Source organism: Lutra lutra, chromosome 13 (genome assembly GCF_902655055.1).
Source record: "Lutra lutra chromosome 13, mLutLut1.2, whole genome shotgun sequence".
Lineage (NCBI taxonomy): Eukaryota > Metazoa > Chordata > Mammalia > Carnivora > Mustelidae > Lutra > Lutra lutra.
The window spans coordinates 543,048-560,827 of NC_062290.1; the positions used below are offsets into that span (position 1 = coordinate 543,048).

The window sequence follows — 17,780 nt, forward strand, 5'->3', positions numbered from 1 at the left end:
CCAGCTGAACACGTAGAGACTACTGTAGGGCTATTAATTGGCTTAAATTCAGTACTGCTGTGTCTCGGGAATAGGGAGCCCAAGGACAGAGAGGGACCTACAGGAGGAAATGGCCAGTCGGTAGAGCCATTTACCAATGAGGTTCACGGTCTTGGATGCACATAGTTCACGGCGCCTGAAAACAGCCCCAATAGTAAAGATCACTGGTCACAGATCATCATAACAAATATGATAGCAATAAAAAAGTTAGAAATACTGTGAGCGCTACCAAAATGTGCCACAGAGACGCCAAGTGAGCAGGTGCTGTTGGGAAATGGGGCTGGTAGACTTCTTGTTTCACGCAGGGCTGCCACAGACCTACAGCGTGTTTCAGAAAAAAAAAAAAAAAAAAAAAGCAAATCCCTTTGACCTGAATCCAAGTTCAGTAAAGCAAAATGCAATAAAATGAGGAAATGAGGTATGCCTATATTTAAAATAGCAAATGCAAACCTATAATATTCATAATATGTTCAGTGAGCTGAATTACATCTGTCCCCCTCCCTAGTCTGAAGGTCAAACGAGAGAAGTTCATTCCTCTTCTTACTCAAACTCGGTGTGGCCCCTGGAAGCCCACAGCACAGCGGTCAGGGGTGAAGATGAGTGATCAAACGCCTGAATTGAACATCTGACTGGAAAGGGAAGTGTTTGACTGGGCTGAGACAGAAGCTGTTGCAGGAAGACAGAGGCAAAAGAAACAGAAAATCCATACAAATCCACAAACATAAAAAGCACAGCAGGATGCCTTGACAGGTGCCCATTCCATAGAGAATTTCCTTTTGAAATTAATGGGAGCGTATGTAAAGCAGCTGACTGGCTGTCCTCTGTTCTACCACGATGCCGGCTGGAGGCCACTCGAAATTTCTGTCATGGGAAGAAGGAGGCTGTTTAAGAAACATGGTGGCTCAGTCAGCACAAGCGTGACAGAGTCCATGGTAAGTGCTGGGTCACTGACACACTGAGTCGATGAATCAGGATCCAAGTGGGACAACGGGCAGTTGTGCAGCAGACCGCATCCTTGGCATGTCCCTCGAGCCCCTGCCGACTCTTACGAATGTGATGCAGAGTCATAGCTCTGCCTTCATGCCATCTCCTCCCTGAGACAAGTGTTCCCATGGTGCCGTGTCTGGCAACCAGTGTTTGGAGGACGACTAGGACCACATCAGAGGACAATTGCGGGGGGTTTCCATGGGGCACGGATGGCCCGACTGTCCCCGAGGGCAGAGCCATCGAGCTCACGTTTCTCATCCCGCCATCAACAGAGCCTCTGTCTCTTCTGCATAGGAAGGGGATCCATCTGTTAACAAATTACGTAAACAGTCCCTTCAAAATAGTTTTGTTTTGTTTTGGTTTGGTTGCTTTTATACTAAAGATACTAAAATTTATACAGAGTATATTCAGAGTATATTTTGGCACCAGAGTTTGGAAGGCTGTTACCAAGTATATACTTGTAGCCATTGCTTTAGAATTTTGTTTTTTGCGTGTTTCTCCAAGTGTGAGTATTGGTTTATAATAATTAAAGAATACTTCATCGTCCATGGGCATGGTAGCTTCATGGAGAAGGTGACCTTGCAGTGGAAATACTTCCCTCCCAGGAGAAGGCCAGGATCTTAGTTCTTCCACTGTGCTGTGACAACGAGATCTGTTGGGGAACCTCATGGGACTGTAACTCTGGGTCCTTCCTGGATCACCTTGGATTGTTTTAAACTTTTGATTAAAAACTTCACAGTGTATCTTCTGGAATTATTTGTCGTCTTTGAGTTGGCCTCTGCATTTCTGTCTTTAGCACGGCGCTTTCCTTATGGCTTTGAGTTTCATAAAAACTCTTCGCATTTAACATTATTTGGAAATCCTCTCCGCAGTATTTCTAACAAAGCAGGATGTAAGTGTGTGTGTGCATGCGCGCATGTGTGTGCGCGCGTGCGTGTTCCATGCTCCAGCTCAACCCTAACTCATGGAACTTTAGGACATTTATTCATCACATAGAATAAGAGGACATTTATTCATCACATATAATAAGAATATACTAACGTTAAGGGTTTTCTTTTATGAAAGGCAGCTAGAAAATGTCTAAAAACTTAATTACCCAAAAGGTCTTGTGATACAATGATCTGTACTTTGCTTGGTCATTTGCAAAGTAATATGAAGGTGTACATGGTTGTTAAGTGTTATCTGATAATAAAACATATAGCAATATCAATCGTTAAATCATTACCCCAACATTCATGAATTCCTACACACACAGACACACACGCGCACACTTTAAAGCTCTAAGACTTTCCAAGATCAAGTTAGAGAGTTTGGAAGATGTTTAGCTTACAGGATCCATGCCTTCAATATTATCTTAAGGCATGTGAGCGATTCTGCTGCCTTTGTGGATGCGGTGGTCATTAAATTCCATCACAGCCAATTTTACAAACGGAGCAACAGAACCGTGGCCTGGACAAGAAATGAGCAGTGGCACTGAATTTTACAGCTGCATTGGCTCTATTTCTCCTTTCTGTGATGCCCTTTGCCCTCCTTTCATTTTAATTTTGGTGGACACAGGGTAGGCTGTGCCAATGAAACCAAAGATCCAAGCCCCGTGGCCATGGCTTCTGAATCTGTATGTACATTGGAAAATCTCAGGGAGCTTCATAAAAACGCAGCTTTTCCTGGGATGCTGCCACAGAACCCGATCCTGCTGAGAGCAGAGCTGCCCTTCCGTGGACAGTGGACAAGGGTGTGGGGACCCAGAGATGCTCCATGTTGCTGTGGGATGCTGGACAGCGTCCACCAGCCACCCCAAAGCAAAGGGGATCCTGCTGGTCTGTTCAAAATTAATGTGTAAAGTCAGTCTCCAAAATATGTTTTTAGAAGTTCATATTGCCGAGGAGATTCTAACTACCCAGAGGGCTTTCAGATGACACATTGCACTTGTTTTTATGACCAATAGGTCCCCACTAACTATTCACACAGCTGGCCACCTAAAACTCAGGTGTTCACTGTGGGGATCCTGCTCTCCTCTGCAGACCCGCCTCCTCCCTCTGCTAATCTCTGCACCCTCCTTCCAGGGCTCCGACGCAAACATGGAAGACGTTCCAGATGCCTGTCTTCCTCCAGCCACATTTGGTCTATGGATTCGGCCCAACTCCCTCCCCTCCTCCATTCCCATCTGCTCCATCCCATCCCCACTAATGGGTCTCCTTGCTCCCTGCTGGGCACAACCTGGTGGCCAAAGGCCCCAACTACTCTGCCAGTGGGAGTTCTGGACCTGTCACTTTCCAGTGGTGTCTCTCGAGGGTCCCCCTCGGGTCCCTCCCCCGGCGTCTGTCCAACAGATTAGGATCCCGGGAGCGCACTCCCTCTGCTTGAAGGCTTGCTCGGGTTTTCTGGAAGCAAACCTAACTTTCAAACTGAGTGCTTCCCTGGATGGCTCTATTTAAAATTGTGACCCCTCCACCATCCATGGCCTGTGCGCCCCGCCCCCCCCATATTCAGCGTCACAGCACCTGCCGCCGCGCACCATCCACCTGCTCCAGCAGCAGCTCGCAGGGCTCTGAATTCCTGCGCACCGCACACCGGAGGCGGGAGTGTTCTCCTCCGCTCCCTGCCCCGGTGACCCCCGTGCCCAGCACAGAGCGGGTACTGAGGACACAGGAGCTCCGTGTTGGGGGGCACTGTTTTTTCAACTCCTCAGTGTGGGGCATTACTTGGACATTTCTCTGAGTCACGCCTGGGAGGAAAGTGATTCACATCCTCAGGAAACAGTCGGTGAGGCCTTCTTTTTACATAAACTGATCAAGAGATTTTACCTTTTAGAGGATCCTTCTTGCCTCGAGGATTAAAAAAAAAAAAAAAAACCCTGGCTTATATGTCATCAGATAGTTTCTTGTGTTACCCAGAATCAAAACCTGAGATCTGCTCTTGCTTTCTCTTCGCACTTTGACAGAACTGCTCTTCCCTCTGCTAGTGGGCTCACTCTGAAAGGGCAGCCGCGATGACAGGCCATCAAAACACATCAGCGATGCTATGAAATTCGTGTGAAAACAAGTGTCTAGAATGGATAAGGAAGATGTGGTCCATATACACTATGGAGTATGATGCCTCCATCAGAAAGGATGAATACCCAACTTCTGTAGCAACATGGACGGGACTGGAAGAGATGATGCTGAGTGAAATAAGTCCAGCAGAGAGAGTCAGTTATCATATGGTTTCACTTATTTGTGGAGCATAACAAATAGCATGGAGGACAAGGGGAGATGGAGAGGAGAAGGGAGTTGAGGGAAATTGGAAGGGGAGGTGAACCATGAGAGACTATGGACTCTGAAAAACAATCTGAGGGGTTTGAAGGGGCGGGGGGTGGGAGGTTGGGGGAACCAGGTGGTGGGTATTGGAGAGGGCACGGATTGCATGGAGCACTGGATGTGGTACAAAAACAATGAATACTGTTACGCTGAAAATAAATTTTAAAAAATGATTAAAAAAAAAAAAAACAAGTGTCTAGGAGCCAGCAGCACATTCCAAAGGCACTTTATACATACGCACAATGAAGGCTTCCTGGTGAAGCCTGGACCATGTGTCCACTTGCATGATTAAACTATTTTCCTTTCGTATAACCATACACGGCAGACAATCAGGCCGTTAGCTGTCTGTCATGCCCTTTGCAGCAAATGTCTTTTCTTAATAAACATGACCTCGGCCTTGCCAGCCCTGCTAGCAGTTAATTACCAAGAAAACAGCTTCAGTCATTGAAAACGTACTCATCTTTGCCATGTGCCACTGGGGTCATTTTCACTTTTCTCCGGATCTTGAAATTTTTCAGTGTATAAGGAACTTTGCTTATAGGACAAAATATATGAAAATCTTTAATAGGTCACAGACTTCTGTGATAATTTGGCATGTGATGGATAGAAGTAGAATGTATTACTGGGATGCCAGCCTCTTTATGTAGCTTTCTCTGTTCTTGGCACTCACTTGAGCCATGAAAACAAAGCAGAAATTGAGTAAGTTGAAGGCCTGTTACAACCACTGGAACCCAGGATATCTAGAAAGATCCTTACATACTTAACACTTCACATACCTTTCAGTAAAGTCAGTCAGTATATTTACCTCCTATCCTGTTGCAATGTTTTGGTCAGTTTCTATGATAAGATGCTTGCCCCAAAGCCCCCAACAGTCATCCATCTATCCAATGCAAAGTTGGGGGTAGTTTTGGGGCTGGAAGATATAATTGATCCAATTCAGATCAACACTAGATTCACCATCACCAAAATGCTCAGATTTTATGTATGCAGTGAGAGTAGGTGTAGAAACCACAGCAGAACTTCCAGCTCGTCACAAACCGCCATTGTCAATTCCCCATAAATGACTCCTTCCATCCAGAAATTGCAACCCTATCGGGGTGACACATAGCCAGAGCAGAGAAAGCAAGTTATAACCAGGTCAGGGTTACCTGAGAACCATTTACAGCTGACTCTTTTCTGACCAGTGTCTCAGACTATGCAGGGTCAGACTCTAAGGTTGAAGTCCTCGCCAGGTCCACACCACTAGAGTAACACGGGAAGTTTGTAAAGGAGGGTTGTTTCTGCTGGCGAAATGTGATGTGAGCACAGAAGGGAAGATGTGGCCACCCACCCACACACATACACACACACGCACACACGCGCACACGCACACACACACACACACACACACGGAGGCGTTCGAAGTTGCATCAGGTCATGGACAGCTGTCATTCATCACGGTACACGCACTGATCCTTTGCAGAACTTGCCTACAACACACCTGTATCCATCCACCATATATAAATGGGTTTCTAGGGACAATGAAATATTGCTTATACACAGTTGCACAGGAACACACACGTTACTCGATGGAGCTAAGCCTCATGGTTTTGCACACAGCAACCAATCACACGAGCTTAACGGGCACAGTAAAGCGTATCATTAGTGTACCTGTCATGTTGCAGTACACAAGAGCAGGTCCCAGCGGGCCACTTCCATCTGAATCGATATAGTAGAACCCTGAGAAGTCCCCTCTGTGCCTGTGGGCATCACAGGACTGCTCGAACAGAGCTGCAAAGGACAAGGGTCTCAGACAGGGCTGCAGTGGGACGGATCCCTCCCTGTCCTTAGTGATGGGATGCTTTCCCCAGTGATACTCATTCTGCCTTGCTCTTCGGGACGGTTTCTCCAGGGGAGTGTTCCCCTGTGTCAGTCAGGCAGCATGAAGACCCTGAAGCTTGGAGCAAAAGATTTTAAGAGGTTATCACCATGTGTATCTGAACCCTGCCTGCTCTAGCAATAAGATTCGTTCCAAAACCACGGTAACTGGCCTCACACTATCTCCTTCTATTCTGCCCCATGATGTTTAAGTCTCGGAAGTGCACTGGCTTCGTCTCCTAAGTGATCTGTTATTATCTAATAACCACATCAATGTATTAAATTACTCAGTAGTTATATCCTCTGTTTACTTAAAATGATCTACTTGTGCAATGCATTACTTTTCAGAGGAGTTTTATAAATCAGGTCTCCTTCATTCCATTTATAATGTGTGTTTTAAAAGGAAATTTCCTGAAATGCTTCGCAAATGATTATTCAAGCAAATTGAAAGTCAAAATTATACACACACACACACACACACACACATAAATATCTCTCAGTAATTTCAACATATCCCGATTCTTAGTTGAATTTTTTATACTTGCAATAAATGTTTTTCTATCACAAGGCAAGTGACTAACATCAGTAGATGATGGACTTAATCAATGTTCAGAATAAGTCTAAATGACTAATCAACTGAGTAATAGCTCCCACGTGTCTCACTTATTTCCTTGACAGGAAAGACCCTTTGAAAACCTGAGAAGTGGCTAATGGCAGCCAGTCAAGAAGGACAGCGTGGACTGGGTCCCTCAGCCCCTCTAAGGCTGAGACCTGGCATCCATGAACACAGACCCACAAGTGGCCAGGCCAGAGCCACAGAGCGGAGTGACCCTAGCAGGGACAGAGAGTCTGAGCATGGGCAGAGGACAGACACCATTCTAAGCTTGCTGGATTATCTACTCTGAAATCTCTGCCTGTTTTGAAGAGCGAAGAGAGTCCGGGAGAAGCGGGGCAATCAGGGCAGAGGGGTTTTCTCCTTTCTCACAGAAGAAGATCAAAGTCATGTCTGCCTGCCCCAGGATTTTGCAAAATATGGCATTCTTTTATAAATTATGGCTGAGTGTCAGTGTGTCAAATTAGATTGGCCCCCATCTGTCACACACCTAGCACCACCGTCCACTCATGGCCACAGAGACAACACGGATTGCTTTCCCAAATGTGCTGGCAGTTTGCCCACTCATGTTTGTGTTTCTGCAAATACATAATATGCTCGTAACTGCCTAGGAGAGTGTCCAGAGGGACAGACACAAAGTGCTAATGGTGGTTACGTTTGGGTTGGGGCTGGTCCTGCCTGGGGACCGGAGGCAGAGAAGGAAACATTAGGAAGACACCTGCTGTATGTGTGAATGCAGACACATTCGCTGGACACTTACACCAAAATCTCATGGTCTCTGATCCCTTCCTGTGGCTTTGGAACTATCCTGCCTTCACTTCGGTAGACAGAGAATCAGTAAAGTCAGTTCAATCATTCGACCAAATCAAATTATGAAGGCCATGAGTAAAAGACGCTTTTTTATAACACCTGGGACTTTTTCAATCAGAGTTGTTTGGAGTGATGTTTAAATAAGAGTTACTGATAATGCTTTAGCAACTGTGCCTTAGTCATTAAGTCTGTGAGGACACCTTGCTCAATGTGATGGGGAGACACTGTAAGTAGGAGGCCACCCCATTCCTAGCTGCAACTCTAGACCAGTCACTCAGCCTCAGACTGCCCAGATGCCCAGCTCCTTCCAAATAGTTGCCTTGGCAAGTTCTTACCTGGCACCATAATAATAAATAGAGATGCAGGTAGAATTGCTCTGGTTGAACTTATGGGATTTTGAGGGGGTGAGTGACCTCCCTTTGTCTTCAGAGCCTCCTAGCTCCTCTGCAGAAACCCCTGGGCTGGAGACTGGGCCTTCTCATCCCAACAATGATGCCTGCTTCCCTGGGGTTCAGTTCACTTAAGGTTAGATACAGGACAATCCATGCTTTGCTCGGTGAATTTTCATGCCATGCTATCTCTCTAAAGGCCCAGAGAAGGAAGACATGCTACAAAAGAAGGGATTCAGAAATGGTGGCAGCCACTCATGTAAACAGTACGGAGGTTCCTCAAAAAGTTGAAAATAGAGTTATGCTAAGACCCAGCAATTCCACTACTGGGTGTTTGCCTGGAAGATGCAAATGTCGTGATCCAAAGGGGCACGTGCACCCCGATATTTATAGCAGCAATGTCCACCATATTCAAACCAGGGAAAGAGCCCAGACGTCCACTGAGGGATGAATGGACAAAGAAGACGTGATGTGAAAATACAATGGAATATTCCTCAGCCATCAGAACGGATGACATCTTGCCATGTGCAACAACATGGATGGAACTAGAGGATATTATGCTCAGTGAAGTAAGTCAATCAGAGATAGACAACCATCATGTGATCTCACTCAAAATTGGAATTTAAGAAACAAAACAGGGGAGCATAAGGGAAGGGAGGGAAATATAAAATAAGATGGAATCAGAGGGAGAGACAAACTGTAAGAAATGCTTATGAGAACAAACGAGGGTTGCTGGAGGGGAAGGGGTGGGGGGATGGGGTCACTGGGTGATAGGCTTTAAGGAAGGCATGGGATGGAATGGGCACTGGGTGTTACAGAAGACAGATGAGTCACTGACCTCTCCCTCTGAAACAAATAATACACTACATGTTAATGAATGGAATTGGAATAAAAATAAATTAATTAAAAAAAAAAAGAAATGTCACTGATACACCAAAAAAGGAAAAAGTAGAATAAAAACTTAGACAACAAAAGCTAGTAATTAGAAAGCAGTGAGGATCTCAGGGCTCTGTCATGAGCTTCTAGTAGTAATGAATTAGGGGTCAATAAAGTGTGCTTAGCTGTGAAATTGAGAAAATAATTCTTCAGGAAAGAGCCTGGTATTCAAGGTGGAAGAAATGGGATGGAGAGGTTGTCGAGAGCCCTCGCTGGCAGCGGTGTCACCACGGTCAAAGGAGCTGACCTCTGTCTTTCCTCAAGCACACAGTGTGGAAAATAAAGCACTTACCTCCCAGGGCAACTCTAAAGGAGTTGAAACGTGCAGAACTAGACAGAGTGAGGGTCCCACAGGCATGCAGTAAGTCCCCAGTGTGTAAACCACCACCATCATCAAAGAGCATCAAGATTGCAAGGGACCTGAATGTTTGGCTGGCTTCTGGTTGACATCTAGAAACCCCCCATGGTATTTCCCATCCTGTGCTGCTCTGGAGACTCTCCCCGTGTGATTTTATAAATACTGACCATCAGTACTTTGTCCTCTTTGGCAGACAGGACTTGAGGACCAAAGTTGGGTCCAACCCAAGGAACAGAACAAGTGAGACCACCATGCCATCTAGATTGCTTTTTGTATTGGGGGGGGGCTTGTTTTTTCACTATTTGTTATATTTTATCTTCCTATACTTATCTTCCTTTGCCTCCTATTTTATTTAATTTTTTCTGTCCTATTTGATACTATGGATTTCTGTAAGCTGTCGTAACATCACTAGGAAATAAAGCTGATTAAAAATAAACCAGACAAGGGCACCTGGGTGGTTCAGTTAGTTAAGTGTCTGACTCCTGATTTCAACTCAGGTCATGTTCTCAGGGTCATGAGATCGAGTCTGATGTTGGGCTCCATACAGGGCTGGGATTCTCTCTCTCCCCCAGCCCCTCCCCACCTCTAAAATAAATAACCAAACCAGAAACAAATTAGTCTCTAAAATACCTACTGGTTTTGTTGTTTTCCACCACATGGTTGCACAGATACAGACACATATACACCAAATCACGGAAAGGAAAAGGAACTGCACAGAAATTGGGATGATGAGGCGTGATGCTTACAGGAATGGCAGGTCGCACCCGTGTATCCAGTGTGTGCACAGTCACAGCTGAAGGTGTCCCAGGACTGGGAGCATTCACCCCCATGTTCACAGTAGCTGGGCAAACACCTGCAAGAAAACAGATACACCTGCTATTCCCCACGTTCTGTCAGGAGAAAATGTGTGTCTTAGGGCTAACCTGCTACAGTGAAACATGGTACCGTCAGGGCCTACATCAAACTCAGAAAGTTTTGCCCCATCAAAATCAAAAAGGCAACCTTTAGAATGAGAGAGGATATTTGCAAATGATATATCTGATAAAAGCTTAATAACCAAAATATATAGAGTGGATATAACACAACATCAGAAAAAGAAATAACAAATTAAAAAATGAGCACCGAATCTGGACAGATGTTTTCCCAAGAGGCCATCCAGATGGCCAGCAGACACATGAAAAGATGCTCTTGACTCATCATCAGGGAAAGGCAGATCAGAACCACAATGAGATCTCATCTCACTCCGCTCAGAATGGTTAGTATCAAAAAGACAGGAAATAGCAAGTGTTATGGAGAATGTGGTGAAAAGGGAAGCTTTATGCACTGTTGGTGGGAATGTAAACTGGTGCATCAACTACGAAAACAGTATGGAAGTTCCCCAAAAAATAAGAATAGAAATGACATATGATCCAGTAATTCCACTTCTGGGTATTTATCCAAGAAAAACAAAAACATGAATTCAAAAGGATACGCACCCTATGTTCATGGCAAGCATTGTTTACAATAGTCAAGACATGGAAGCAACCGGAGTAGTCATAACAGATGGGTGGACAAGGAGGTGTGGTCTATAAACACACAACGGTAGGCTGCTCGGCCATAGAAGACATGAAATCTTGCTATTTGATGGACCACGGATGGACCTAGAAGGTGTTATGGTCAGTGAAATAAGTCAGATGGAGAAAGACAAATACCATATGATTTCATTTGAATGTTGAATCTGAAAAAAAAACAAATGAGCAAACAAAAGACAACAGAAAAGAGAAACAGACTCATAAACATGAGAACAAACTAGTGGTAGCCAGGTGATGGGGGAGGGGAGAAGGGCAAAACGCGAATGGGATTGAGAGGTACAGACTCCGGTAATAAAATAAATGCCAGGGTTGAAAAATACAGCAGAGGGAATATAGTCAATAATATTGTAATAAGTTTGTGTGCTGACACGTGGCAATGACACCATTCAGCGTGAGTGTTTCATAATGTATGTAATGGCTGACTGTCACTCTATTGTCCACCTAAAACTAATACAATATGTCAACTGCTTTTCCATTACAGATTAAAAGAACTCCAAGTTAACTCAACTTAGATCATAGACCTAATTGTAAAATACCAAACTGTTAAACTCCCAGAAGAGAACGCAGGAGAAAAATCTAGCTGACCTTGGGCATGGCAATGACTTTTCAGGTATGGTCTATGAAAGAAAAAATTGATAATTCAGGCTTCATTAAAACTTAGGGGAATGAGAATAGAGGCCACAGACTTGAAGACTGTCTTTGCAAAATCCCTATTTGACACAGGATGGATATCCAAAATATAGATAAAACTTTTTAAAAATCCAACAATAAGGGCAATGAACAACCAATTAAAAACTGGATCTAAAGAGTCAAAAGATCTGAACAGATGCCTTACAAAAGATGACCAGACAGAAAATACATGTGTGTAATCATGAACAGATGCCTTACAAAAGATGGCCTGATGGAAAATACACGTATGTAATCATGCTCAACATCATTAGTCATTAGGAAAGCTCAAATCAAAACCACAACAAGATGCCACTTCTCACCCACTGGAATGGTTCTCATCAAAAAGACATCGTAACAGGGACAGGCAGGGACGAGGAGGATTTGGACCATTCTACGTCACTGCTGGGAATATAAAATGGTACTCTGGAAAGCAATCTGGAAGTTAAACACAAACTCAGCCCTGACCCAGCAATTCCACTCCTAGGTATCTGCCCAAGAGAACCCAAAACACAGGTCTGCACAAAAACCTGCACATTCGTGTTTATATCAGCATTATTCATAAGAGTCAAAAAGTAGGGGTGCCTGGGTGGCTCAGTTGGTTAGGCAACTGCCTTCAGCTCAGGTCATGATTCTGGAGTCCCAGAATCAAGTCCCACATCGGGCTCCCTGCTCAGCAGGGAGTCTGCTTCTCCCACTGACCTCTCTCCTCTCATGCTCTCTCTCTCTCAAATAATTAAAAAAAGAAAAGAAAAGAAATAATTAAAAAAAAGAGTCAAAAAGTAGAAACAACCTACATGTCCATCAAATGAGGAATGGGTAAAACAAGTTTGTTAATGTCCTCACAAAGGAATGTTATGCATCACAACTTTGTCAATGATGTAGAAATGAAGACCAACATCAATTTAAAGGCAGATAACTTGGGTCCTGACAAGCCATATGGCCTCTCTTGTTATACAGTTAAAGCTCTCGATATAGTCCTTCAAAAGCCTCATACATTGCAGGAACTTACTTAAGTACTTGTTATCCTCTGGAGCTCAATGCCTATTTCTCTCAAGGAGTCAAAGGAATGGGTCCCTTTGGGTTCCTTCTACTCGATATGCAGTTAGCACTCCTTTGCTATTTGGGAGGAAGTGCTGGAAATGAGCCCAATGTCTTTCAAAGGACACACATAAACTCTCTCCTGCTAGGTCTTCTGGCATTTGAGTGGGGACACCTGATTCCATGCCAAGAACTAGAAGGTGAGCTTCTTGGGAAAATGGAAGAACATCTCTTCACCTCCAATGATTATAGAGCAGGTCTGTTTGCATCTGGGCCCTTCCCTCAGTGACTGTTGTCCCAGGTCCTTGGCCTATTTAGGAGTTTCCTTGACTCTACACACCTCAGGTCAGCTTCCTTACCCCAAACCTCCAGCTTTCTTGGCAGGACCCAGCATGCACAAGGAAGACCAGAGAGAGGCACCAGCTGTAGTCAGAAAACTAAAATGGCAGCACACCCCCAGGTTTGTGATTGGTGGAAACCACAAATCCAGCATGCTGGTGATGCTTACACACAGATGAAGTGAGCTTAGCCTGCACCAGTTTCTTTGGGAAGGGAGGTTATGAATCCTACATATCATGCATGGACCAGGTCCCTTCTGTATTTAGGGAAGATGTTGGCCACAGTTGGTGCAGAGGAAGGCAATCAGGATTGAGATAGTGCTTAACACCTTGACCTCTAAACAACTGCTAAGAGAACAGATGTTAGCCTAGAGGAGAGCCAATGAAGGGAATTCACTGAGTACTTGTTGGACTATGGGGATAAAGTGTGCCTAAACTTAGAGCAGGAAATATGAAGATTCGTGGTAGAAATCTGGGTGGAAAAGAGGACACTGATGAAGCATTTGGTGAATGGGCAAGGATCTCATTCCTGAAAGATGGAACAGAAGCAGGAGCAGGATTCTCTTCTCTATGGTGAGAAAGAGATCCCTGCTTTGAGATGGAAACTTCCATAGATGTCATGCTTGAGATTCTTCTCGACTTTAGGATTTTGTACTTCTATGATTCCCAAAATATCTTCAGATTTAGCCTCTTGACTCTGTGCCTCCAAACATCATGCTTCTTCTTCAGTGTTCCACTGAGTGGTGATGCCACCCCTTATCCAGCTGTCCAAGCCCAATCCCGAGGGTCATCATGACCTGTCCATCTCCACCCCCCCTTAGCACACACTCATCAGCTTGCGCTTCTGATCACCAAACACTGTGTACATCATCTACATTTTTCTCTTCCCTACCTCAGGCTATCATTCCTTCTCCCATGGGTAGGCAGCCCCTTACCTGGCTTCCGGGCCACACACCCTCTCTCTGTGGCCCACACCCAAACCATCTTCCCCTGTTGGCAGTATTACTTAGCTGTGCAAGTGGCTTCCTAGCACAGAGCCCTCAGTGACTTCCTGGGGAACCTTAGATCAGTGTCCAGATTTTGAGCTGGCCACCAGGCCTCTGTGGTGAAGCCCCTTCCCAGCCAGGAAACCCCATCTCTCACCATCCCAGCTGCTCGTCCTCAGACACCCAATTTCTACAGCAGCCGTGTTCAAACAGGCAGACTTGTGGCAGAACTTTGGCTTGGGCTCATGGCTGTACCATCGCTGGATGTCCAGTCTCTCTCACTCAACTGACATACCCACCTTCCACCCCAGGGTAGGTGTCTCTCCCTCCTCTCTGATAGCCCTGCCTTGTCCCAGCACAAATTAGGCACCCGTCCCACATGTCTCCACGACCCCCCCCGCCCACAGTTCCACTTCAGTCTACTGATCTCTAAAAAACAACACATAGAGCACGTGATGTTGCATTTAGCATCTAGAAGATGAACTCTGGCCAAAGTCCACAGAGGTGGGCAAAGCGGTCCCATCAGTACAGTCCATGCCTAGAGATGTTCAAGGTAGCATTCCTGTGATCCTAAAAGAAATCTGGAAAGGACTGTGTAACCTGAGTTATAGGACATGAAATCCTAATGTCCTAAACATGATTGCTGTAAGACATAATCCCTCACCACGATAACCTTGTTCCCGAAGCCTTGTCTCCAAGAATCCACAGCTTTCCCCATGTCATGGGAGCCTGGGGTGCACAGAGCACCATATGCATGAGTCCTTGTGCAGCTCAGGAAGGTCTCCTGTATCCCCAGCCGGTTTCAAACATCTTTTCATAACCCGCTGGACCATTGGGCCAGGAATGCTGTTATGCATCATGAATTATTAACTCCTTTGCCCGACAGATAAGAGTTACAAAATCGCCTGCATTTCAATCATGAATCTCAGCTTCACCTGAGCACAGCAGGACTGGCTCTGGACAAGCAAGGTGTGGGCTGACGGGTGGCCTGGCATGGATGGTTGCTCGGTCGTATTTCCACGTGAATCTACTTCGTGGTGAATTGAACATGGAGGAGGAGGTGTGGCCTGAAGCACCAAGGAAGAGTGAACGTTTCTAACAGTGCAGAGTAAGGACATGTTTTCTGATGTTAAACCATGAAAACCATAAAAAATTACAATTATTGGCTACATCAGCCAAAGTGCCGATGGTTCTTTTCAGGCCCACGTATGGGGTTGCCATGAACCTCAGTTTCTGCTTTGAACAGGGAAGGTAACTTAATATCCCAGATCCCAGAGGTCCCCATCCATTGCTAGTATGTACTTCTAACAACCATTTTTAGGTGTGATATGGGAAATCTTTCTATTTTGGTGATACACACACACACACACACACTCACAGGCATACCTCACGCATACTTTGTTGTTGGTTTTTGGTTTTTGTGTGTGTTTTTGGCTAAAGACCTTTCTGCACAAAGGCTCAACATGCATTTCTTATGTGAGAGAAACACTGTGATTGCATCATGCTTTGTGTGGGAATTCCCAGGGCGCTGAAGTAACTTCCTGTGAGCTTCACGAGCTCCATGACTGAACAACACCCTGACCCCTGACCCCTGACCCTGCTGAGCCACTGACAGCCATTCCCATCGGCGAGGGCTGTACCCTACCTCCAAGCGAGTGTTTCTGACCCCTCCCAATACTAAGATTCCCCAGAGCCGGCGGAAGCTATAACTTACAGAGAAGCCAGTTCCAATCCAGCATACATTTCATAATCTGAGAATTAGGATTCAGGGTTTTTGCCTAATTCTTTGACTCTCCCCTTGCCCCTACAAATGAACAGAATGTAAACGATACCCATGAACATCTGCATTAAGGAAAGCAAGTTCTTATGAGTTAATATTTCAAGCTACTGGAACTTACGGTTTTCTAACACACTGCCAAATTGCAACACAACATGTACTTTATTGGACACGACACGGGATTCCAACTAGGGCCGTTAAACTGGGGACAGATTTACTGCACAAAGCACTTTGCACAGCGTGAACTTGGAAGAGGCTGGCCACACATGGATGTGGGAGGGTGTCTGGAGTGTGCGCGCTTATTCGACAGGAACGTAAGTCAGTCCCGCTTCAGGAAGGGCAGACATACCAGGCACAGAAAAAAATTAATGCCATCAAGCTAAGCCATCCCTTTTATCTAGAAAACCGGAAAGCCCAAGAGCGTGACAAACAAGACAGTTTGAATAAAGTTGCAAGAATTATGATTTTAACATCCTACGGTTTCAGGGGTTTTCTTTATTTTTCTTTTTTTTAATTGAGGTATAATTGACTTAAAACATTATGTTGTTTCAGATGTGCAAGAGAATGAGTCAGTATTTGTGTATCTTGTGACGTGATCACCACAGTAAGCCTCACTAACATCCAGCACCACACACAGTCACAAAAGTTCTTTCTTGCAATGAGGACTTTCAAGATCCTCAGCGACTTTCAAATATGCACGACAGTATCCACTGCAGTCATCGTGCTGCTCACTATGTCTCCACACTTATTTATTTTAGAGTGGGAAGTTTGTGTCTTGTCCCCTTGCACTCGTCCCCCACTACATCTTCACTGACTGGTACTGTGCTCAGTGTGTGGTAACTGGGTTCCCTCCGTTCCTCCTTGTGTTTGTGTGACTAGGAATCCCCAAGGCTGAGACCCTTCTAGGGGAAGAGTTACTTTTTTTTTCATTTTCCACATAGAGAAGGGAGCGTGGGGTGAATCCCGCTGACCACATGTGGCTTTCAACCTCCTGGTCCTCAACGATTCATCATCTTTCTAGAATATTCTAATCTGCTTTGTGCCGTGAAAGAATTTTTAGAAGTATTTTTACTCATCAGTATTTACACTCATCAACAATTACGGCACCACGAACAGGATTCTGTAAAAACTAAGTGGCTTGGGGACACACGCAAGGAAAACTCATGATAGTACATCTTCTAAGAAGACACCATCTGAAAGGAGCAATTGTTTGAAATTAAACAGGGTCGTTTTCTAGTTTTTAATTAATTATAGTTTTCCATATGGGTTGGCTATCAGGAAGAAGAAGGGGCTAGAAGGAGGTGCTCCCCCTCAGTGGCCCATTTGCTCTTAGCCCACTACCCTAAAATTGAAATCAGGAATGCTGAAATGACCTGGGACGGCTTTACCTGTCGGTGAGGCCACAGGTGTCTATCTGGAGGTCACGGAAAGTCCCCAGCGACCCCTGCTGTACTGTGATGGGGTCCACCGCCTGGTCGCCAATGGAGATGAGCCTCACACAGCCCTGAAACCCGGTCAGGGGACCTCCGCATCCAGGGCCAGAGCTGCTGTTGGGACAACCTGAATGAACACAAAGACACACAAAGGAGAAAGTCAACAGTCGTGACCAAAACAGCTGTCAGTATTCTGTACGTGCAAGTGTGCCGCCTCCTGGTCGCAGACGCCTGAAGATTACGCTTCCTCGTGGACGGGGCAGTGGACGGCTGAGAACAGACACTACTGGTTTTGGTAAAGCACAGAAATAACAACTCGAGCCAGGCTGGTGGACAGATGAGCCGAAGGTAGACTCTACCAGTGGAGTCAAGGCCCATTTCCTCTAAGCTGAGTTTGATTTCTCTTTTGAAACCACCCGAAGAAATCAGTCCTTTCAACATGATATTAAACTATATGAAGTAAAGACCATGGGATAACAGAATCAGAAAGAAAAAGTCACAGGCCTACTAGGACCTACGAAATTTAAAATGCTTGAGAAATAACTATGTATGTGAGATTCCTACTCTGGGCGTGCGTGTGTGCGTGTGCAAGCACAACACAGTTAAAACAAGGTTTGACCATAAACAGAGACATCTAATGACAATGTAAATGACTTACATTTCCAACTGTTTCTGAATGAGGC

The 17,780-nt window shown here is 45.1% G+C and overlaps 1 protein-coding gene across 1 annotated transcript in view; it reads right to left on the bottom strand.

Moving 5' to 3' along the window:
* The window catches only part of LOC125083660 (contactin-associated protein-like 3), a 165,959-nt gene that overhangs the window by 45,377 nt on the left and 102,802 nt on the right, over positions 1-17,780 (bottom strand). Inside the window, exons 10-12 of the mRNA XM_047700486.1 lie at positions 17,053-17,224; positions 10,032-10,138; positions 5,973-6,092 (exon numbers count right to left, since the gene is read on the bottom strand). Coding sequence (XP_047556442.1) covers positions 5,973-6,092; positions 10,032-10,138; positions 17,053-17,224 — 399 coding nt within the window. The remainder of the gene's footprint in view (positions 1-5,972; positions 6,093-10,031; positions 10,139-17,052; positions 17,225-17,780) is intronic.